General features: G+C 35.5%; 1 protein-coding gene and 1 pseudogene across 3 annotated transcripts in view; both read left to right on the plus strand.

Annotated features, from left to right (window-relative positions):
* The first annotated feature begins 317 nt into the window (after positions 1-317).
* NUP107 (nucleoporin 107) overlaps positions 318-25,121 on the plus strand; it is a 42,094-nt gene continuing 17,290 nt past the window's right edge. The window contains exons 1-15 of one of the 2 annotated variants that reach the window (XM_079139180.1): positions 318-454; positions 1,880-1,971; positions 2,450-2,536; positions 3,180-3,295; positions 6,082-6,226; positions 8,181-8,284; positions 9,369-9,496; positions 10,150-10,198; positions 14,659-14,730; positions 15,109-15,197; positions 17,676-17,754; positions 21,397-21,510; positions 22,428-22,518; positions 22,669-22,745; positions 24,456-24,515. In XM_079139180.1, the coding sequence (XP_078995306.1) occupies positions 447-454; positions 1,880-1,971; positions 2,450-2,536; positions 3,180-3,295; positions 6,082-6,226; positions 8,181-8,284; positions 9,369-9,496; positions 10,150-10,198; positions 14,659-14,730; positions 15,109-15,197; positions 17,676-17,754; positions 21,397-21,510; positions 22,428-22,518; positions 22,669-22,745; positions 24,456-24,515 (1,311 nt within the window). In that variant the 5' untranslated portion in view covers positions 318-446. Of the gene's footprint in view, positions 455-1,879; positions 1,972-2,449; positions 2,537-3,179; positions 3,296-6,081; positions 6,227-8,180; positions 8,285-9,368; positions 9,497-10,149; positions 10,199-14,658; positions 14,731-15,108; positions 15,198-17,675; positions 17,755-21,396; positions 21,511-22,427; positions 22,519-22,668; positions 22,746-24,455; positions 24,516-25,121 lie in introns of those variants that run through there. The other variant, XM_079139181.1, reaches the window with a different exon arrangement.
* On the plus strand, positions 18,022-19,662 carry LOC306661469 (neugrin-like; annotated as a pseudogene). Its single transcript has 2 exons — positions 18,022-18,174; positions 18,584-19,662. The product of its transcript is annotated as a neugrin-like (transcript).

Raw genomic sequence — 25,121 nt, forward strand, 5'->3', positions numbered from 1 at the left:
CAAGCCTCTCACGTCTAAATTCCACGTCCAAGTTCTTTCTAGGGAAGAATACCAGAAACGACTTTGACATTCTTCCAGATCGGGAATACATCTCATGTTTCCCAGTAGGACACCCCAAGGTGTGAACCACTCCCACAAGAGGGTGAGGCAAAGAGGTATAGAGCGTCCGGGATAAGGCCCCGCCCGGCCCGGCCCGGCCCAGTTACGCACAGACACGCACTGGCAAACCTCGCGCCTGCGCCCATGGACGTGCTACTGTAGGCGGAATTCGCACATGCGCCAGGTAGGAACCTTGTTTCTTCTCTCCCAACCTTTTTCTCCGGGGCTGGCTTAGTACGAGAGTGCTTCCGGGCTGGAGGGTTTGCTTCCGGAGAGCGGGAAGGCTGAAACGCGGTGCTTAAACTGGAGCCAAATTTGCAAGTCTCTGGGTGGAGAAGACAGTAGCCATGGACAGGTCAGCCCTGATGGTGAAGACTGGGCCCAAAGTCTTGTCCCTCTTGCCTGTTAGCGGAACGGAATAACTGAAACCAGGCTTCCAGAGGAAGCCGGGGAGATCTGGGGGACTGCTCACAGGACTCTTTTTCCCGGGGCTGGGAGATTTAGCAATTGATGAAGGACAGACTGGCTTGGGCGCGGAAAGGGACACCGATAAGGATAATCTTTTACGTTCGTGCCGCTGCTCTGCGCTTTGTTCGGCGCTTCCTCACAACAACTTTGTTTGCTCGTGAGGTGGGCCGGGGTATGTAGTAGACTGGCAATGGAAACGCTAAGTGATCAGTCCGAGATCACAGAGCCGGTCAGTGACAGTACTGGGATCTCAGCCTGGACTTTATGATTAAAAAATGTGCAAGCATGAGATAGAGTGCCTTCTAATGACCTCGTGATTATGCTAGTAGCCTCAGAGTTTCAAAAATCTTGCCTTCAGGGAATTTATAGTGTAGCAGTGCAAATGATAAGTTTTGTACTGCTCTGTGGGAAAAGAATGAAGGAGCCAGGAGGTCTCCCTGTCACAGGGGTATCGGGAAATTTCTCAAAGAAAGTAACTTTTTTTTTTTTTTTTTTTTTGATGGTGCATTGTTAATACCCAAAACTTGAAGCCAGGCTCTGACGTGAATATCTGTAATCCAGCTACTTGGAAGGTGAAGTAGAAGGACACAAATTGGAAAACAGCCTGGGCAATTTAGCGAGACCCTGTCCCAAAATAAAAATAAAGAAAAAGGGCTAGAGTTTTATAACCCAGTGATAGAGCACTTGTCTAGCATGTGTGAGTTCCAGAGTTCAGTCCCCAGTAATCCTAACCCTCCAAAAGAAAGAGATTTCTGCAATTAAGAAACTACTTGATTCAATAGGGGAAGAAAGATTTACTTTCATGAAGTGATTATATAAATGTTATATATTCCAGTGTTGAAGTGGGACAAAGTAATATCCTGAGTGATAGAAAGTCAAAATCTTTGTGCAGTTATGACTATAAGAAATAAGCAGAAATTGGAGCCAGGAGAGGATTCTTGGCAAGAAGATCTAAGATTTGACTATTGGAGTGATTTTTATCATGATTGACTTAGGATTTTTTGCACCAGTCATGATGGTAAAGATTTTTGCAAATGCTATATTGGTTGGTTTTGTTTGTTTTTGCAGGAGATATTAGTGGTTGAACCCAGGGGCACTTAACCACTGAGCTACATCCCCAGCTCTTTTTATTTATTTATTTTTAATTGTGAGAGGGTCTTGCTAAATTACTTAAGGCCTCACTAAGTTGCTGAAGCTCATCTTGAACTTGAGAAACCTCAGCCTCAGTCTCCCAAATGGCTGGGATTACAGGAGTGTGCCCCTGAACTTTCAGCAAATATTATATTAAAAGAATATAATTATACTGTTTTAGGAGTGGCTTTGCAGAGATGTCATCCCCTGTGATCCGGGAGGCAGAGGTGACACGGACTGCCCGAAAGCAGAGTGCACAAAAAAGAGCCTTAAGTATCCTTTGCATTTTAAGGATCAGTATACAATTGTAGCATGTTTTGAATCAATGTTGTATAATTTTCTTATGAGAGGTATTAAACATTAACTGTAATAAAATACTGTAGAAGTTAGTTTTGTTCACTCCATAGATATTTGGTCAATATAATGCTCTCACTGAAATTCAGTGAGATTAATATTTATGCTTCCTTGATAAAAAGGATGTTCTATTTTACTGCGATGTTATAGTTAGAATTTCTTCTTTAATTTGAAATCTGGCTGCAAACTATAACATCAATATATAATTATCTAAGACTGACATCAGAATTTGAGTGGCAGAGGAAATTAGTTACTTTACACTTTACATAAAAAAGGTAACCCTGAAATACATGTTCTTGAAAAATGTATTCATATATTTTGTGTGGTAAAACTGTGGTTAGTTTTAGTTTAATGATCTTTTCTCTACATGGCAAACTTTTCTTAACTCTTCCTGAAGTCCGGGCTTCTCAAGATGAAAATTTTGGAAATACTACACCAAGAAACCAGATTATCCCACGAACTCCCAGTTCACTTCGACAGCCTTGTAAGATTGTTTTTTGCTTTTAAAGCATTTAATAATAACGATAGTTAAAGTAGCATCTAGGATTTATTGTGCACATAATAAATATTTGGTTTTAATTGAGTAAGCACAAATAATAATGATTACAGTTATTTGTTGAACTCTTACTATGTACAAGACACTGTTCTTTACATAAATACACAATAACTATGACATAGATATTGTTATGTCTATTTTAGAAGAGTAGAAGTGATAGAGAAGTTAATATGAGTATTAAGTTTCAGTATGTAATGGAACTAAGATTGAAATGCTAGTCTTGTTTATTCTTAATTATAAGCCCCCTATATTGTGCTGCCTCAGTATGCTTTATAAAATTGGAATATGAAAGATCCCTTGACTAGTGTTTGTTTTTTTTTAAACTGATCAGTTACAGTATAATGAAATATCTCTACTATATAAAATTTTTCTTGATAGACTTAGTATCAGAAGTTCAAATTTAGAAAAATAAGTTAAATTTTCATAGATGTGTTAATATTTAAATATTTATTTGGCTAGAATCCAGATAATTGAAAAGTGAAAATTATTCTCTATCGTTTGTTTGCTTGCTTTGTTTTAATAATCAATACTCCCACAATTTGGGTTCTTTTTTTTAACCTCCTGTTTGTAGTTACTCCACCAAACCGAAACTTTCTAAGGCATCCAGATGTTTCCTGCATTCTTGGAACAGGAGGGAGGTCTCCCCGGCATACACAGTCTTCAGGGTTCTTGGGAAATCTGTCCATGGTATGTATAAAATTAATGCTAACTGGGTACAGTGGCACCTTCCTATAATCCCAGCTACTCACGAGGCTGAGGCAGGGGGAAAACCCCATACACATTCAGTCACAGACGTGATCTATGTTATATGTATATAAAGAGAATTTGACTAAGTTGGTTTTTGTACTCTAGGGGTAAAATAAAAAATTTTGGAAAAATGGGATGCGATGGATGGCTTTTTAGGAATCATAATGTCATAGTATTGAAAATAGCAGAAGAGATGTTATATGAACTATGGTGCAGAATGGCTTCACCTAGGTATTAAAAATAGCCTATTTAAAAATTTGTTGCTAAGAAGAAAGGAACAGAAGGTTTTTGGTGGAGTAAGAGTATTATGGCACATTTAATTCCAAAAACAAGATAAAAATCATTCTCCTATCTTTGGCTCTGAGCTTTATTAAACAGGTCAGAAATTTTATTTTTATTTCTGTAATTGTTGTGCCAGGATTGAACCCAGTGGTGCTTAACCACTGACTGACATTTCCAGCCCTTTTATTTTTTATTTTGAGATGGGGGCGGGGATCTTACTAAGTTGCTGAGGCTAAACTTGAACTTGCAATCCTCCTGGCTCAGCCTCCCAAGTCACTGGGATTACAGGCAAGTACCACCACACCTGCCCAGGCACAGAGATATTTATGCACACATTAAATTGTCTAAGGTGTTTCTGAAGAGTAGTTTTTCCTGTTAAACATCTCCTTATTATAGGTTTAATCTTTTTTTTTTTTTTCTTCTTCTTTTTTTTTTTTTTAAATATGGTGCTAGGGATCAAACTCAGGGCCTCATGCATGATAGGCAGGAACTCTACCAATGAACTATACTTCCAGCCCCAAATCTATCTTTAATATTGATTATATTGGCCCTGGGAATATAGCTCAGTGGAAGAATGTATGCTTAGCATGCACAAGGTCTTGGGTTTGTCCTCCCTAGCACTACAAAGGAAAAAGGAAAGGAAAGAAAAATATACTTTGCTTATGAAACTTGTTTATTTTGACAGTGTTTGGGTTTTTTGTTATTATCGTTTCACTTAAAAACTTGAGTGAATTTCCTGTTTTTGGGTTTAAGCAAAAGAAGATGGCTTTTATCAGTGTACTGCTTCAGAACTACAAGATTAATAATAAAATTTTTTTTCTTTTATAGTCAAAGGTATTTTCCTGATGTTGCCAATTTGTATGTCATGAGAGATAGTATTGGGTATAGATTTCCCTGAATTAAATAAAATTATTTGTTTTAATATTTTTACCATATGTCTGTTACCAAGATTTAATTATAGACCAAAGTACTTTCTTAAAATGTCATTACTACTTCAGATTTTCAGTTTGATTCTTATATTATTGAGGATAAGTACTCAGAAGGAAACAAATTAGTAATCAGTCTCCAATAGCAGCAACTAAGCTCTGCAAAGCCTATAGATACTTCCTCATGAATATCAGTACTCATCTTTGCATTTTTTCCTTGGGGAAAGTGTTTTAAAGATGATATTTTGACATTTTTTTTTCTATGCCTGGATTTTAAATAAAGGTAAATTTTTAAAAACTTTTATTTTGGGTACTTTGAAACATGTCAAAAATGTAGAGTAATATAGTAAGTCCCCATGTGCCCATTGCTTGGCATCAACAGTCACCCATAGATGGCCAGTTTTATTCATGTACCACCACATGCATTTCCCCTACATTACTTTAAAATTTCCAGATATAACTATTTCATCCATAAATACTTCAGTTCCTGTCTCTGAAATATGAGGATACTTTCTTTAGTATTACTATTAACACATCTAATCAACACAGAGTAATTTATCATTTCAGATATCCATTTAGTCACTTAAATGATAAGGATGCTTGAGTGGTTTTGTTGTCGTGGTCATAGGGTGTACTTACACAAACTAAGATAAGAAGCTACAATGTGGGCTGGGGAGATGGCTCAGTTGGTAGCGTGCTCGCCTCACATGCACAAGGAAGGCCCTGGGTTCAATCCCCAGCACCACCAAAAAAAAAAAAAAAAATATATATATATATATATATATATCTATCTATCTATCACCTAGTGACATTGTAGCATCTTTTTTTTTTTTTTTTTTTTTTTTTTTGCAGTGCTGGGGATTGAACCCAGGGCCTTCCTTGTGCATGTGAGGCAAGCACGCTACCAACTGAGCTATATCCCTAGCCGTAGGTGATATAATTTTGTGTGACACTGTCATATATGTGGTTCATTATTGATCAGAATGTTATGTGGAGCATAATATATAATATATGATATAATACTGACTGTAGTCATTATAGTATGTATTTCAGTAAGTAGCTTGGATTTCCTCTTGTATCAAAATTTTTAAGTTCTTTTGTTTAAGTCAGAATCAGACAAGGTGAACACATTAGACATTTATGTATTTTTAAGTTTTCTGATCTTTTTTTTTTTCATTACCATTAATTTATTAGAGAAACTGAGTTATTTGTCCTGTACAGGTCCCCAAAAGTAAAAAAATCAAGGTGAACTTACACGTAGGACTTTATTTAGCCTATTAATATGAGTATAAATTTTGTAAAATGTAATTTAATTGGCTTTTTTTTTTTAAGGCATGAAATAGTACATTGAAGAAAACAATTTAAAAACCCATAGACTAACAAAATAAAGCCTGCTAGCTGTCTTTTAAAAATGAAGATCATATATGTAATGCTTAAAATTTTTTAACTTTATTTAGTATTAAAATATTTCTTCACCTAATAACAATAACTCCACTGCTTTTCTATATTTTTTTCAAGGTAACTAATCTGGATGACAGTAACTGGGCAGCTACATTCTCGTCACAGCGTTTAGGGCTCTTCACAAACATAGAGCCCCACAGTGTAACAGAGGATGTAAATCTCAGTGCTGTTATGTTACGTGAAGATGATCCTGGAGAAGCTGGTAAAATGGCTATGAGCTTTGTGACAAAGCCGCTTTTCACTTCATAGAGATCAAGGAAACTATCTCCTGTTCCTGAACATTATTAAATATTTGGGGGAGGGGATGCGATAATTTTTTTTTTTTTTTTTTTTCCCAAAATACTGGAGACGAGAAGTCAAAGATGTTGGCAGGGTTTACTTTCTTTTAAGTTTTCTGTCCTTGACTTATAGGTGGCCATTTTCCTCCCATGTTTTATATAGTCTTCCATCTGTGTATAACATTATTATGTAGGTTTTTCATCATTTTAGCATCATAAGCTAACATAGATGAATGCTAGTCAGTGTGCTTACCATTAATACCATGGTCCTTTCAATGGTCCATTAAAGAGTTACAGTAATCATTCCCATTTTAGAGGAAAGGAAACTGCTGCTCAAAGGGGTTAAATTAGCTCACTTCGGACTGGGATTGTGGCTTAGTGGTAGAGCACTTGCCTAGCATGTGTGAGGCACTGGGTTCAATCCTTAGCACCAGATAGGAATAAATGAATAAAATAAAGGTCTATCAACATCTAAAAATTTTTTTTTTTTAAATTAGCTTGCTTAAGATCACCTGGCTAGGAATTAATGGCAACTTGATTTGAAACTAAGCAGTTAGATTTCAGAGCCTTTCTCTTAATAATTTGGTAACCACTGTTTTCTTGTAGTGTTTGCCAGTAATATGTACCCAGATACTGAGTGACTCAAAAACACTTTCTATTTAATCTATAAAGTAGAAGAATGATATTTTAAAGGCAATACCTTAAATATTATACAATACTGTGTGATTGTGTGTCTAATACTCCCATAACTTAACAATAAAACATCAACTCAACTAAAAAAAATAGGCAAATCTGGGCAGCACGGTGTTGCACACCTGTAATCTCAGCTACTCATGAGGCTGAGGCAGGAGGATTACAATCAAGGCCAGCCTGGGCCTCAATTAGTAAGAACCTGTCCCAGAATAACATAAAAAGGTCCAGGGACGTGGCTTAGTGTAAGCATTTCTGCTAGCATATGTGACCTGGGTTCATTCCCCATTACCACCCCACAACCCCAAAAAGAGGCAAAAGACTTAAATAGACATTCTTGAGAGAAGATATATACATAGCCATTAAGCATGTGAAAATATACTCAACATCAACACAATCATTAGAGAAATGTAAATCAAAACCAGAAAATAACAACTATTGACAAGTTTGGAGAAATCAAAACTCTCCTGTCCTGTTCTTGTATTGGTATGAATGTAAAATGGTATAGTCACTGTGGAAAATGGTATGGCAGTTCCTCAAAAACCTAAAAATAGTATAGTAACATTTCAATAGTAGCCAAAAAGCAGGAGCAGCCCTAGTATCCAATTTTGGATGAATGGAAGAACAAAATATGGTACATACATAAAATGAAATAGTATTCAGCCAAAAACGAAAAACGCGTAGTACAACATGGATGAACCTTGAAGACTTTATACTAAGTGCAATACACCAGTTACAAAAAGACACGTATTGTATTATTCCACTTCAGTGAAGTACTTAGAGCAGTCAGACTTCACAGGATGGGGGTTTGTAATGTATATTTTACCAATTAAAATGTATTTTAGGGGGTGGGGTTGTGGCTCAGTGGTGGAGCATTTGCCTCACACGTGAGGCACTGGGTTCAATCCTCAACACCACATAAAGGTAAACAAATCAATAAAGATATTGTGTCCATCTACAACTAAAAACTAAAAAAAAATTTGAAATGGTTTTTAAGACTAGGATGTAGCTTAGTGGTAGAGCACATGCCTAGCATGTACAAGGCCCTGGTTGGATCCCAGTACCTCAAAAAGAAAAAAAGATTTAATAGCATAAAAAATTACGTTTGCATTTTCAAACAGTTACCTAAAGTATGTCCCTTTTCTTTGTTAACTTGTCTTTGTTCTTTTTCTTTTTCATGTGCTTTAGCATCCATGAGTATGTTTTCTGATTTCCTGCAGTCTTTTTTGAAGCACTCTTCAACTACAGTTTTTGACCTTGTGGAAGAGTATGAAAATATTTGTGGTAGTCAGGTAAACTAATTTTACTGCATTGAGGTCAAACTTCTGGACTTTTAGTTTTATTGAACAGTATAATCCTGTTAATTGCCATACTATTTTAAGAGATATGTTGTAGGAGCCAGGTGCTGTGTCTTATGCCTACTTCAGAGGCTCTGGCAGGAGGATCAAGGCCAACCTAGGAAACTTAGCAAGACCCTGTCTCAAAATAAAATTTCCAAAGGAGATGGGGTTGTACCTCAGCATAAAAGGCCCTTGGTTTAATCCTCAGTAACACACACCAAAAGACATATTTTAGGGGTGCAGTGGCAGAAGTGATGGGGTGGTCAGCAAGAGCATCTCTGCTTTTTGTATATTAAAGGTCCATAACGAGGGAACAAAAGAAATCTGGTGCTTTAAAGAAAATCTAAATTCAATATTCAACAATAAGAAAACAATTGATTTTTTAAAAAAATGTACCCTTGGCTCTTGTTGTTTAATCTGAAATCCAAAGTTAATCCCCCCATTCCCCCTAGTACTGGGAATTGAACCAAGGAGCACTATGCCATTGAACTACATTTCCAGTCCTTTTTTAAATTTTTTTATTTTGAGACAGGGTCTTGGTAAGTTTCTGAGGCTAGCCTCCAACTTGTGATCCTCCTGCTTCAGCCTCCTAAGTTGCTAGAATTACAAGCATTCACAACCGTGCCTGGCTATAAAACTGTTAAACTTGGATTATATATACTTACATAATCACACCTTGCTCCAAATTTGGGTCATTTCTAGTGGGAATGTTACATTTAATTCAGAAATGAAGAAATAGGCTGGACCTCATGGTACATGCCTGTAATCAGCAACTTGGGGAGGCTGTGTCAGGAGGATCACATGTTCAAGGCCAGCCTCAGCAATTTAGACCCTGTCTCAAAAAATAAAATGGACTAGGATTTGACTCAGTGGTAAAGTGCCCCTGGGTTCAATCCTCCATACCAAAAGAAAATTCAGAATAGGAAAAATTTGCACTGTGTATATATACATTTAACATTGTGTACTTAACACAAAGTTACTAATAACTCAAATTTTTAGAAAATTAACCTCTTTAAGTTTTATGTTTTTAATTCAGGTGAATATACTGAGTAAAATAGTGAGCCGAGCAACCCCTGGACTGCAAAAGTTTTCAAAAACAGCCAGTATGCTGTGGCTTATTCAACAGGAGATGGTAACATGGAGGCTACTAGCTTCTTTGTATAGGTAAAATTGTATAGAACTTATCAATGAAATGAACATAAGGTTATGAATCAATAGAAAAATTATAAGTTAGAGTAAGATGAGTTTGGAAAAAACTTTGCCATTTTTGAGGCTTATCATTTCTAATATAGTTGTCAAGTATGAATTATAAGAAAAGAAGAGGCTTTCATATCATAAAGCTGATGACTACAAAAATTGGCTATGTATAAAGACTTAAGGAAAGTGCTAAAAATAGAGCAATACTTAGGTGAAAATGGATTTAGAAAAAGAACTGAAAGGACTTCTGCAATGGAAGTTTGAAAAAGTTAACCAAGTTTTCCATCTCTCATGCTCAGTGGTTTTGGCTTTTATATTATTGCTTTCCAGGCTGATGAGTAAATCATATTACTCTTATTTTTCCATATGCATTAGCAGGTAGTCATTAGAGACCTTTTTGTAGTGTGTATTTTTAGTAAATATCAGTTTTGTTCAGGTGTCAATACCAAATTCAGGAAGTATTTACTACTTGTATCTTGTATTTAAAGTTCAGTGACTAAGTTAATTGGAAACTCATTTGTTGATGACAGATAGAATGCAAGTGTACACATGCAGTAGCTTACAAGGTGAGTTCATACATTCAGTTAGACTTTTTCATTTTATGTTATTTTTTTCCTTAGAGACAGAATACAGTCTTCCTTAGAAGATGAAAATATGTTTGCAATTGCCGTAAGTTTTATATTAATTTTTCCTTTATAGAGGCTTAAGAATTAAAATAATTCTTAGTAATAAGATGTGATTTTTCAGTACTCATCTTGAGTTTCTACATTTAAAAATTTTACAAGTATATACAAGATAACAATTCAGTAAAATGATCAAATACTGATTTATATTAGGGACTACAGGTAAAAGTCCTTCTTTATCTCTCTGACTATTCAACATACCAATTTGGCTTATATCGTACCAGATATTTTTCTGTGCAACTTTGTGTGTACACATTTACTCACACATAAGTTGTTTTCTTAACATATAGTCTTTTTTGATTTATTGATATTTCTTAAATATGTCAATTCATATAGGTTTCCCTTATTTTTTCATAGTAAATCAGAATATAAAAATGCCATAAGTTTTTAGATTTCCTCCTGCACAGATTTAGGGTGTTTCCAGTATTTTTGCTGTAGTAGTCAGTAATGCAGTGAGCATTCTTCATGCTTATTAATGTATTCCAGTATTTCCTTTATTTCCAAAAGTGTAATTGTTGGGCCAGAATTTGAGATTATCATTACTTAATATTCCAGTTCTTACTCTTCATTAATAGTTCATGAAAATCTTTATTCTGAAGACATATTTGCAATCATTTTATAGTCCCAACTGGGAAGGTATCTCATTTTAATATGCAAATCCTTGGTCATATAACATAGTGAAATGTCATATTTTTCATTCATATCCATTTATATTTATGAAATTGCATTCATATCTTTTGCTTATTTCCCTATTTATTTTCTTACTGATCCTTTCTTATACATGTTAGCAATATTTTTCCATTTTTATCTGATCACATCTCTCATGTTTTCCTTTGCTTTCATTATCTTATGTCTTCTAAGGAAGGCTTTTTCTACTGATTTTACTTTATTTATTTGTTATTTTTTGATGCTGGGGAATGAACCCAGGGGTGCTTAACCACTGATCTACAACCCCAGACCTTTTTTGTCATTTAGTTAGAGACAGGGTCTTGCTGAGTAGATCAGGGCCTCAATAAGTTGCTGAGGCTGACTTTGAACTTGTGATCCTCCAGCCTCAGCCTCCAGAGCCACTGGGTTTACAGGTTTGTGCCACCACACCTGGCTATTTATTTACTTGTTTGTTTTTTTAGTATTACTGGGGCTCAAACCTAGGGGTGCTTTACTACTGAGTTGAGCACCCTGATTCAATTGCCAGTACCTCACAAAAAAAGTTGCAATGTTTTCTTCTAAATTTAACTTTTTAAAAAAGTCAACAGCTTACATAATAAGCTCTTGAATTATTGTCTAGTCTGAGTTTGTCTATAAAGTAGGCAAGAAATTTAATTTTTCAAGTAAATATCCATTTATCCCAACAAGCCAATCTTTCTTCTCTGATTTTAATGCTAACTTTATATATATATCAAATCATATTTATACATGGAATTTTTTTAAATTGATTGATTCATTTGAAAGCTAGTACTGTACAAATGAATTACTCTAACTTCAGGAATTTTTATATTTGGGTAGGATAAGTCCCCTTCTCCCATTTATGAATACAATTTTGGATATTTTTGCACAGTATTTTCCCCAAACTTTATACTTGCCATTTTTTTAAAATCCTTATCATATATTTATTGAAATAATAGTGAATTTGTAAATTAATGTGGGGGGAAATGTCATCTTTACCATGTTGAGTGTTCCCATTTGTAAAATGGTATCTCTTTCCATTTAGATCTTTTATATTTATGTATATATATAGTTTTAGTTGTAGATGAACACAATACCTTTATTTTATTTATTTATTATGATGTGGTACTGAGGATCAAACCCAGTGCCTCATATGTGCTAGGCAAGCGCTCTACCATTGATCCACAGCCCCAGTCTCCAGATCTTTTTTGTTTTTTGTAGATCTTGTGGTCTTCTCTATAAAATTCTCTGTGACTCCTGTGAATAGATTCTCTTATATTTTTTAATTAGTTATTACTCTCAAATGGAAAGTTACTGATTTATATGTAGCATTCTTTCTGCACTCTCTTTACTAGCTTTAATAGTTTTTCCTTTTGATTTTATTGGATACTCTGTGTCTTCAGTAACCATCTGCAAATAGTAAGTTTCTCATAATCCTTTATGATCATTATCCCTCTTATTTCTTTTTGTTTTTGTTGGTACTGGGGATTAAACCTGGGGGCCTGAGCTATATCTCCATACAACATTGAATTATATCAGTAATAGCAGACATTCTTCACTTGTTCTGAAAAGAATGCTTCTCTTTCATCTTTACATTTGATGGTTCCCCATAGATTAAGAATATTTTTTCCTCCTAATTTACTGAGATGGAATGGGTATTGAATGCAGTCAAATGTTTTTTGGCTTCTGAAGATACTTGTTTTGCTTTATTGGTGCAATGACTTGCAATACTAGTTTCCCTAATATCAGATTCTTTTAGGATAAGCTCTCAGTCATGTCATATCCCTAAATATGCTAAGAATTAGCTAATATTTTATTTAGGACTCCACTAAGTATGTTTTCTTCTTTTCTTTCTTTTTGGTAACATTATCATCCTGTTTTGGTGTATAGAGTAGGCTTTCTAGAACATGTTCAGAGATCTTCCATCATTTTTTGTGTCCTGTTGAAGAATATAAAATTATTTGTTCTTTGAAGTCTTAAAAAAAAAAATGCCTGTACCCAGCACTCAGGAAGCTGAGGCAGAAGGATCACTTAAGCCCATGTGTTCAGACTAGCATGAGCAATGATTTAGTGAGAATCCATTTAAAAAAAAAAAAAAAACATTGAGACAAGATGCCTTTTGAGGGTTTAATTATTTATAGTTTGATTTCATAAGTAATTGATGTTTGAAGCAACTATATAAGAAAAAACAAAAATATGTTTTTATAATAAATAATTTCAGCTACATCTACTAGACTACTTTTTAACCTAAAATATTTTTAGTATCTTTCTAACCCCTTTATTTATTCCACAAATACCAACAAAGTAACATATATACTAGGAAGATACTTACATTTGGATACTTATTGAACTCATATTTTCCTAGTAACTGTTTTGGTTTTCTAAGAAGGCAATTCTTTTATCTACATATAGTAATGACTTTGAGTCTTTTTTTTTTTTTTTTTAACTTTGATTCTTTTTTGGTACTTATTAGTATATAGTTCTTTTTCTGGCTTTATTATGATACCTAGAATTTTTTTAGGTAATGTTGAATAATACAGATTCTTCTTTTTGTCTGCTGCATTTTAAGCAAGTGTTTTGCTTTACAGTTAGAAATAATCAGTTTGTTGCATAATTCTTTCTAATTTGTGAATTGTGACTGTGTGTATTGCTAGGGATTGAATCCAGAGCCTTGTGCTTTCTAGGCAAGTGCCTTCCCACTGAGCTCCACCCCTGTCCCTTTTTATTTTTTATTTTGAGACCGGGTCTTGCTAAGTTACCCAGGCTGGCCTTGGATTTAGGATCCTCATGCCTCAGGTTTTTTGAGTAGCTGGGATTACAGGCATTTGCCACTGAGCCCAACTCGAAGGTATTTTTTTATCAAATGATATTTGGCATTAAGAAGTTCATGTAGGCTGAAGATACAGCTCAGTGGTAGAGATTGCCTAGCACGTGTGAGGCCTTGGGTTCAGTGGCCAGAACTATTATTTAAAAAAAAAAAAAGAAGTTAATTTAGTTTTTCTCTTTTAATCCATGAATAAAATTGATTAATAGATTTGACTCGTGCTTGAAGTAGTCACAATGTATTATCCTTTTCATATACTGCTTAGCATTACTTTACTTATATTTCTGTAATGTCATTTCAAGTCAGTCTTAAAAGCCTTGGATTGCACCTTCTGCTATGTTAATGAAAAGATTTTAAAGTTCATTTTGGTGATTGTTTTTTCCCCCCATTTAATTTTTCTTATTTTTCGCTGAAGCAACATATCTGGAGAAATAGAATTTTTAAATTCTAATTGTAACAAATTGAAATACCAGGCAAGAGCAGCTACAAATTAATCTAAGCAGGTTAAAATTTATTTATAAATATTTTTCAAAGGTGAATATACATGCTGGGCATGGTGGCACATGCCTGTAATCCCAGTGGCTCTGAGGCTGAGGCAGGAGGGTCAAAGCTGCCTCAGCAAAAGCAAGGCACTGAGCACCTCAGTGAGAGACCCTGTCTCTAAATAAAATACAAAAAGGACTGGGGATGTGGCTTAGTGGCAAGTGCCCCTGAGTTCAATCTCTAGTACCCCCTCCCCAAAGTAGATGAATGTGCAGGACTAGGAGTGGTGCTTGCCTAGTACATGCAAGCCTCTGTATTCAATCCCCAGATGAATTTGCATATTTACTGCATAGTAAGATGTGTGGGTAATTAAATATACTTATTTCTGATTGACTTTTACTTTTCTGTTGAAATAATATTCTTATAGCATCTTCTTTTCTTTCTTTCTGTACTTCAAATAATTTTTGTAATAGGCTATTAATGCCAGTGAAAAAACAGTTGTGGAAGCATTATTTCAGAGAGATTCACTTGTTCGACAAAGTCAGGTATGTCTAGAACATTTTGTTTCTAAAGAAACAGACAAAAGGTAAATGACTTAAAAATTACTGAAGTTTTTTAAGTTTAAAACTTTTTCTTTCTACTTGATCTTTTTATTTGTAATTCAAAGGAATTTGGAAAGTTGTTCTTTAATTTTAAATAACAATCTTATTTCCAGGAATTGCCTATTAAAAAACTATATTGTTCCTATAGAAAATTTTAATTCTTTTCTCAAAATATTTGTCTTAAAGAAGTAGAATAGTGGTTGGAGAAATTGTTACTTGATATTTTTGAAATCAGAAATTATTTAAACAAAGGGTAAGAGTACTACTACAAATGAAACACTCACCAGATTTTATAGTTATTACTAAAATTTTTTTTCCTAGCTGGTGGTAGATTGGTTGGAGAGTATTGCCAAAGATGAAATTGGAGATTTTTCTGATAATATTGAGTTTTATGCAAAATCAGTTTATTGGTAAGTCCCTGAGCTTTTGTTCTTGAATTCAGTTAATGTTTATTTTGTTTACTTCTGTCAATAAATGTTTTTTCAGTTTTTACTTTGTTCAGATTGTGAGCAAAACAGATAAAGCTCTGTCTTTATGCAATTTATAATTATTTAAGAGAGTTAAGCAGCAAATAAATATATGTCCTATTGAGAGTTAAGAGCTTTGGAAGAAACATGACCTAATTACTAGAGGATGGCAGTGAGTCTTATTTCAAGTGGAAGAGATGGTCAGGGAAGGGCTTACTGAAAGATGGTAAGTGCCGGGCACAGTGGCACATACCTAGTGACTTGGGAGGCTAAGACAGGAGTTTGGCAGATTTTGAGGCTAGTCTTAAATGTAGCTCAGTGGTAAAGTATTCCTGGGTTCAATTCCCTGTACCACTACCCCCACTCCTGGGAGAAAAAAAAAACAAGATAGTAAGATAGTAAGAGACTTTAAAGAAATAAAGGAGGGCTGGGGAGAAATAAAGGAGACTGGGAGCATAGGCACATGCCCATGAGTCCCCAGTTAGTTAGGAGGCTGAGACAAGAGGATCACAAATTCAAAGCTAACCTGGGCAATTTAGTGAGACCCTGCCTCAAAAAAGAAAAAAGAAAAAAAAAAAAAAAAAAGAAAGAAAAAAGAAATGGGAATATAGCTCAGTGCTTGCTTGGCTAGCATACATGAGGCCCTGGGTTCAATCCCCCGTATCACCAAAAAAAAAAGAATGAATGAAAAGAAAGAAAGAGATGAAAGGAGACAAGCCATGCAAAAATCTGGAGGACAGATATTCTGAGGTAGAACAGAAACTTCAAAGATCCTGAAAAGGAAAAATAATTGCACAATTAGGCCAATGTGAACAGAGTAGGAAATGAGATTGGAGAGAGCCAGGTCAAATGAGACTTACAGGTGGACCATTATAAGGATTTTAGGCTTTATTCTAAATGAAATGGAAGTCCTTGAGAATAAAAGAATCACATGATCCAATTTATGTGTTCAAATAATCACCTTGGTGCTTTTTAAAAATAATCATACTTTGATCATCAAGAAGATAACTTCTATTTCAAGCTACTTATGTTTTTGTTTTTAAAATTTTTTCCCACATCCTTCAGTGCTTCTAAATTATAGCACCTGGAAGCCAAAAACACCCCTAGGTTAAAGGGACAATTTCAGTGCTTGAAGAAGTTCAGATTGCCCTTGAATTCAATAACATGTTTGTATAGCCTCTATAGCTCTTTTCTGTGCTTAACTAGGAAATTAGTACTACTCAGTGTTTATTAAAAATTAAATCTTGAGTAGTGATTTTTCTGAAAGGAAGAGAAAGTTTGAAAAACTTTTTTTTGATTGATTTTTCCCATTAAGGTTTTTGCAACTTTTTCATGAGCTAGTCTTTTCTAAAAAATTATCAGTTATACAGAACAGAGAACTCCAAAACAGATACCCACTTATATGATTTTTTTTTTTTTCTTCAATACTGGAAATCGAACTAAGGGGCGCTCTACCACTGAGCTATTTCACCAACCCTTTTTTTTTTTTTTCTGAGACAGGGTTTTTTTAAATTCCCCAGGTTGCCCTCAAACTTGTAATCCTCCTGCCCCAGCTTCCTGAATGACTGGGATTATAGGCATGCACCACCTGCAGTTTGGTTTTCAACCAAGGCATCAGATCAATCCAGTGGGAATGGAATATCTTTTCAGCAACTGAAGAAAATACATCTGTGTGAAATAGGATTAATTTTGGCAGGTTCCTCACAGTGTATCCAACAATTAATGTAAAATGTATCATCATCCTAAATGTAGAAACTAAACCCATGATACTTAAATGGAAACATAAGGAGATATCTTTGTTACCTAAGGATAGACAAATGTTTCTGGGTCACAGACAGCAATTATCAGGGGGAAAATATTGACTTCATCAAAGTTAGACGCTTCTCACTTAAAGATACCATTAAGAAAATAAGTGGGAACAAGCCACAGATTGGTGGAAACATACAGAACATTAGTTCATGAAGAATACAGTCCTACTAAAAAGGATAACCCAGTAAAAAGGGCAGAGACTTAAAAAAGTATCTCATAGAAACCGGTGCTGGATATGGTGCCGCACACTTTAATCCTAGCAAATCAGGAGGCTGAGACAGGGGGATCACAAGTTCAAGGCCAGCTTCAGCAACTAAGTGAGGCTCTAAACAACTTAGTGACACCCTGACTCAAGTTTAAAAAGCTAGGGATATGGCTTCTTGGTAAAGTGCCTCTGGGTTCAATTTCACAGTACAAAAAAAAAAAAAAAACAGGTGAATGATAAAATGTTCAACATCATTAGTCATAGTTAAACTGCCTCTTGCATGTTTTTTCCCTAGGTTTGTAGTCTTCTTACTTTGACTTGTTTTGTTTTGTTTTGCTTTGTTTTTTTAAGAAATAGGCTTATTTTAAATGACCTCTTTAAAAATATTTGGTATTTTTTTCTTTCAGGGAAAATACTCTCCATACTTTAAAACAACGACAGCTAGCTTCTTACATGGGAAGTGTCCGTCCTCTTGTCACTGAATTGGTATGTATTCTTGAAATGAAGGATGTCTATAGTGATTTTTTTTTTTTAAAGCTGAAAATTTTCTCTTGGATCCTTGTTTTAGTCTCCTAAAGGCTTGTATGCACTGACATTTTACCCTAAAACAACTAAGTTTCATTTGAATTTGGTGGAATGTATTTGAACGTATCCATGGCCTGTAAATTGTAAAAGAAGATACAGAAAATATACCTGATAATACCTGATAAACTCAGCATTAAAAACAAGTTAGAAAGGCTGGATTGCTTCGCTATGGCGGTTACCCTCAGTCTGTTGCTGGTACTGCTGTCGCTCGCTATAGGTTCGCGACCCGGGGGCTGGCGGGATCAGGCCCTACCTACCCGGTGAGCCGGACCCGGATTCCGACTGGGAGCCGGAGGAGCGGGAGCTGCAGGAGGTCCGGAGGTACCGCCTCTTTTCCCAGCCCTCAGCCTGAAGCTGGCCTTCCAGCCTCGGCTCTTCAGGCCGCGGCCCCTTGGCGCGGGGCATCCTTCAGCTGCCTCCATTGTGGCTCGAACTCCTTCCGTGTTGTCAGCTGCGTAGGGGCCGGTGTTCAGCTCCTTTGGAACCACAGGTCCCTTCACTAGTGACGTAGGTTTCATTACCCTTTAAGATAGTTCGGCATGCTTACGGGCAACTATTGTTCTAGATGTTAGATTTTGGGGGCGGTGTACAGATTAGCGCTAAGCTGGCCCCATGGCCTGGTGGCCTTTACCGACCGAAGAGGGCTGGGCTCTTGGTGAGTTAGCCCTAGACTTTTCAAACACCCATCTTGCTTCCACGCATGGCTTCTGCCATTGGTTCTTTCCCCCAGCACCCTGATACGACAGAAAAAAGCAATTCGATTCCAGAAAATTCGGACGCAAATGGAGGCGCCTGGTGCACCGCCCAGAACCCTGACATGGGAAGCTATGGAGCAGATACAGCATTTACATAAAGAATTTGCAGATTCTTGGTCAGTTCCCACGTTGGCCGAAGGTTTTAATGTCAGCACCGATGTTATTCGAAAGGTCTTAAAAAGTAAATTTGTACCCACTTTGGAACAAAAACTGAAGCAGGATCAAAAAGTCCTTAAGAAAGCTGAGTTTGCCCACTCACTCCTGCAGCTCCAGGGCTCTGGAAATACCTTGAAGCCACTTGCCACAGACCACTCTGTATCAAGCTCTTTGCTGATGCCAGGAGATGAAGCCTCATATGAAGGTCAGCATCACAGTACAGCTTTGACAGTGATAGAATCAAAAACTCACAGTACTAATGCAGTGAGCCAAAAGGGAAGGAATAAAGGAATCCAGGGCTTGAAGAAGGAGAGCTTTATGCCTGTCACTGAAGCTTTGGGTCATCAGAGAGAGCTGCAAAAGTATTCCACTGATTGCGCAGACACCGGAAGAACTGACAGTAGTAGATTGCCAAGCTACGAGAAACTGCAACTGTTGAACACAGAGGAGCTAGGAAACCAGAACTTCAGCAGCAGAGTAGTGCAGAGGGGACGGGAGTTCTTTGACAGCAGTGGGAACTTCCTGTACAGAATTTGAGTTGGAGTTGGACTTGTGGAGATGCCAAGATTTCTGTATGTGGATAACCACTTTGGAATAAGAAGAACTGATGAGCCTGGAATATGGACAGAAAGAGCTGCTTGGTTATTTAAGCTTGTTGGATCACTGCTCCCAGTCTTTGTATCTTCAGTATTCCCCCTATTGCTTAACTTTTGAATACTGAAAATCAGTATTGTTTCTGTGATACTTGCCAATAATATGTTTGGGAGGAAGTTAAAAGTTTGCCTTCTGACCTCATTTTTTTTTTTCCTGATCATTGAACACTTAACAGTTTTTGAGCTCTTAGTAAATTGGTTGTTTTGTTTTCCTTAGGTGCAAAAATAAAATGTAGGAGTTTGAAAAAAAAAAAACAAAAACAAAAAAAACAAATTAATTTTGATCTCAGCAGAGTTTGACTCTTCAACTGTAAGGAAGTGGCTCTTCTCTATAGAAAGTAGGGTAAAGAACAGATCCTTGTATATTAGTTTGAGGTTAGATTATTTTAGGATATGAGATATAGAAATAATAGTGGATTTGGAAAGAACAGGAGCTAAACCCTTTCAGAAATAAAGCTTTGTGACTGGCAGAGATATGTGAAATGTTTATAGTGATAAGCAAGAGAAATAAACAGCAGTTGGAAAAATTTATAAAATTCTATTTGGTAACAAAGATGTTTTTTGAGGAAAATTGTCTAGAAATTACCCAAACAATAAATTAAAATAAATTGTTGCTAAGTTACTTTGCAGCAAGCAGCAGCTGAAAAAAAAAATTTTTTTTTTTTTTTTTTGGTACCAGGCATTGAACTCAGGGACACTTAACCCCTGAGTAAATCCCCAGTCCTTTCTTTTGTATTTTATTTAGAGACAGGGTCTCACTGAGTTGCTAAGGCTGGCTTTGAACTCCTGGCTTTAAACAGGCATGTATCACTGTGCCTGGCTTATTTATTCTTCATAGCTAGAAAGTAGTGATTTCCTTTTGCTAGAGAATCATGATCCAAAACTAAATGATTGTGTCCTCAAAATATTTGTGTATCGACCTGTTATGCATTCCATTTTCTAAATTGATTTTCATAGTACCATATACTCAGTAACACTTAAAGTACAAATTACCTCAAGTCACGTTAAAATATATTTTCGTTTGAAATTCATCATATAGATCATGTGGTGTTTGCTGCTAAAGTGAGTGCAGTATATTATAATCAGTGTTTAAAAGCATACAAAATGTAGTAAAGGAATAACCATTTTAGAGGATCTTAACTTATTAGAAAACTATTTAAAGTTTTTTTTTTTAAATTGGAAATTGTTGTGTTCTACGTGACATTAATCCTCAAATGTGTATTTAACAGGTTCTCTTTCTATATGTTCTCAGAAAGTGCCAAATAAATACGAGTCAGATAGATTCTTTCAATTTTTCCTCTGTATTTTAATTACCTTGGCTATGTAGGTGCAATGATAGAGTGAAGCTCATGTCATCCAGTGTTAACTTGGGTTAAGTGGGGCTAAGCTAGTTATAATCCTACATTAACTGATCTAGGCATGCACAATTGTGAGCCAAGATTGTTTTTTTGTTTGTTTCTTTGGGTACTGGGGATTGAACCCAGAGATGCTTTAACATACTGAGCTACATCCCCAAATTTTTTATTTTTTATTTTAAGACAGGCCCTCACTCAGTTGCTTAGGGCCTTGCTAAGTTGCTGAGGCTGGCCTCAAGTTTGCCATTCTCCTACCTCAGCCTCCCCAGCTGCCTGGATTACAGGTATGCACCACTGTGCCCAGCCCAAAATTGTTTTAAGTGAGGCATCAGACAATTGAGTGACTATTTGTATGCTTGTGACACTTTCGTTTTATTTATTAACTAAATTATAAAGAAATTAAATTCAGAATATAAACTCAGGATCAATTTATTATCTCATAATGGTGATTATAATGGATGTAGGTATAGGGTTAGGACTATAGTTCAGTGGTAGAGCACTTGCCTAGCATGTACAATGCCTTGGGTTTGATCCCTTGCACCTCAAAAATGAATGAATGAATGAATGAATGAACGAATGAATGAAAGATCTATAGTTGATGATGATTTTTTTTTTTTTTAATAGGATCCTGATGCTCCCATAAGACAGAAAATGCCACTTGATGATTTGGATAGAGAAGATGAAGTTAGATTACTCAAATATCTTTTCACTCTAATTCGTGCTGGAATGACAGAAGAGGTAAATCATATGATACCCTGCTTACCCAATTTTTTTTTTCTTTCTTTTTTTTTTTTTTTTTTTGGTATTAAAGATTGAACCCAAGGATGCTTGACCACTGAGCCACATCCCCAGCCTTTTTTTGTTTTTGTTGTTTTTTTATTTTTTAATTTTGAGTCAGGGTCTTGCTACTTTTTTAGGCTGACCTTGAGCCTTGAATTTGTAATCCTCCTGCCTTAGCTTCCCAACCTGCTGGGATTATAGGCATGTGCCACTCTGCTCAGCTTCTACTTCTGCATTTTTTTGGTACTGGGGATTGAACCTAGGAGCACATAAACCACTGAGAAGATCCCCATTCCTTTTCATTTTTATTGGGTCTTGCTAAGTTGCTTAGAGCCTAGCTAAGTTGCTGAGGCTGGCTTTAAACTGGCAATGCTCCCAAATTGCTGCGATTACAGATGTGCACCTCTGCACCCACCTCTACTTCTGATTGTTAAGAGTTCAAAATAAATCTAACCTATTCTTGATTTTGTTGAACCTGAGGAAATATCATCAGTGAACTAAAAGAACAGCATTCTCATCATTATAGAGACAAATAGTATTTTTGTAATACTTTTATATTAATTAAGGGACATCAGCCTTTTAGTCCCATTTGTTTCTAGCAGAATTAGATGTCAATGGGTACCATGGGAACATATTGACAAGCCTAAAATCAAAGAGAAAGGCAATTAGAAAAACAGAAACAAAGGAAGAGACTGCAGAAAGATACACATGTGTTGGTAAAATGGATTGCCATTACTAATTGCTTACATCATCCTCTGTAACATTTGTGCTATTAAGTTACCTTGTCATATATTGTTATACTTTTACTATAAGATACAAGTGCTGTTCAGTGCTACACTACTGATGTCATTAACTGCTCTTTCTTGTTCCCAAAGGCACAACGACTCTGTAAACGTTGTGGTCAAGCATGGAGAGCTGCAACACTTGAAGGCTGGAAACTGTATCATGACCCTAATGTTAATGGAGGTATTTTAGTAGATTTTATTCTGAGAGTTAGGGATGAATGTATTTAGCTCTAAATGCCAATCTTTGTGAATTACAGATTTTCTTTTTAGAATTGATTGAAATAAGATCTTATTTTAAACTACAAATTATATTTCTCTTACTCTTTTATAGGAACAGAATTAGAACCTGTTGAAGGGAATCCATATAGACGCATTTGGAAAATTAGTTGTTGGAGAATGGCAGAAGATGTAAGATAAAATATTCACTTGCACTGATTTTTGTTCCAGTGTAATTAAGTAATGGCCTATTGAAGGACTGTGAAACATTCTGAGTAGCATTAGATTAAGTTTCTGTTTTCAAATAAGTTCTACAGAAATTGAGAAATAGGATTAAATATTTATCAGAATTATTAACATACCAAGTACTAAGAACAAAACACTGTTTAGATTGCAAAATCAAGGGTACCGAATGAACTTAGAGGGAAAAAAAAAACAGTGGGCTGAAGCTTAAAGCTTTTTAGGAGAGACAATTTAATGGAACCTTTTTTTTTTTTTTTTGTATCGTTGGGGATCTATCCCAGGGTCTTATACATGCTGGCAAATGCTCTACCACTGAGCTATAGCCTCGTTCTGAATTGAACTGTTTAAAATCAGTAGGATTTGGGTTGTTGGTAATGAAAACAAGAGGAAGGAATTCTAGGTAGACATGTAGTTTGGAAACTCAAGAAATGTACCAGATTAGAGTAGAAGGCTTATGAAAGGAAATACAGTCAGTTCTATTAGGACATGGCATATGCATTCCAAAAAATCACTATAACATGCAAAATTGTGCAGAAACCCACAGGGCTTATGGCGCAATGGAGTTAAAAGAACAATACTTTAAAATTGCATCTGTGAAACAAAGATAAAAAAATCAATAAAATGTTAGCATAGTTTTACATCTGTTAAACAGTTAAGAAATAAATACTACCATCAATTTGGAACTTCACCCTGAAAAGAACTGAAATTTGCTTGTAAAATAGAAAGGTTGCAGAACCTTGAGGGCACATGGTAGCAGTGTTTTAAGATTTGTCTGGCAATCTAATCTCAGTGATGTGGGAGGTTGAGGCAGAAGGAGTGCAAATTCACAACCAACTTCAGCAACTTGGTGAGGCCCTAAGGATTTAGCGAGACCCTTCTCAAATAAAACATTAAAAAAAGGACTGGGGATGAGGCTCAGAGATTAAGTGACTCTGGGTTCAGTCCCCAGTACCAAAAAAAGATGAGCATGGCAGTGGAAAATAAAATTAAAGTTGAAAGGACTAAAGGCATCAGAAATGTTTGCCCTCTTAATAATAAAGGCTTGTCCTAGGATAGTATTGATGGGAAAAGAAAGGAAGGGAGCATACTAGTGGTTCTAGTCAGGACCACTGACTAGAAACAGATGACAGAGGTGGATTCAGCTGTTTAGTGACAGTCTCTGAAGACTCTCTCGTTTGGATGGCAAGGAAATTGGAACTGCTATTAACTGTGATCTAAAACTAAAATGGGATAATCAGGTGAATATAATTAATTCCACTTAGGAATCAGATGCAAACTGATGCCTGCTTTGTTTGGTGCCATTCCTAGGTCAGCATCAAGGAAGTATAAGGTACTTAGAAACATTTTAGGAGAAAATACCTATACAGGTTCTATAGAAGAATATTTGTTTATAATAATCAAAACATCCAGTAGAATTGGCTCTGCTTTCACCCTGAATTTGAAATTTAAATGTTTGGCTTTTTTCCCCAAAGATTTCAGTATTTCATCAAACTAAGAAGTCATTCCTTCTTAATAATACCACTCAATCTTTCACTAAAATTTAGAAACCATCAAGTGAATAAGTTGTCTAGAAGAAATTGTAAAACTCCAGATTATGAGAAAAACTAACATACTAAGAAAAACAATTTATTTCAAATCTGTTTATTCATTGTATTTTAGGAGCTCTTCAATAAATATGAGAGAGCGATTTATGCAGCTTTAAGTGGAAATCTAAAGCAGGTATACAATCTTTTGATATTTAATTTTTTCTATGGAATAAATCCAGATACTAATAATTATACATAGCAAACCTACTAGACTTAAGTTGCTTTCTAAAAGCAGCAAGGATAGAGATAATCATGAAATAGAATAGTTATTTGTATTGCTTAATTTGATGTACCCCATAACATGCACAATATTTTAATGAGTAAAATCAAACTATAAGTTATAACTAATAATTGTCAGTTGCAACACACATATATTGATGACTTCTAATACCTAAAACTGTATCCAGAAATGTACTAAGTCACAGTGACTGCTTGGTTTGTCTTATGTATGTGTTTTTGATAACCCTATATATGTATAGCTATTTTGAGAGATGCTATAATAATCAATTGAAAGGCCATCTTACATAAGCGTGTAAGATTAATGCTACTGTGAATTTGTCATGAAAAAAAGTGTTAGAAGTTCAGACTTCTTAGAAGATTAGTTTGGTAGAAAAAGGATATTTGGTATAATTTTTTAAAAATTCACAATATTTTATATCATTATACAGTGGCTAGTCTAGTCCGTATCAATGGTGTAATTCTTTTTCTTTTTCTCTTTTCCTTTTTTTTTTTTTTTTTT

This window comes from Sciurus vulgaris (assembly GCF_902686455.1).
Source record: "Sciurus vulgaris genome assembly, chromosome: 5".
NCBI lineage: Eukaryota > Metazoa > Chordata > Mammalia > Rodentia > Sciuridae > Sciurus > Sciurus vulgaris.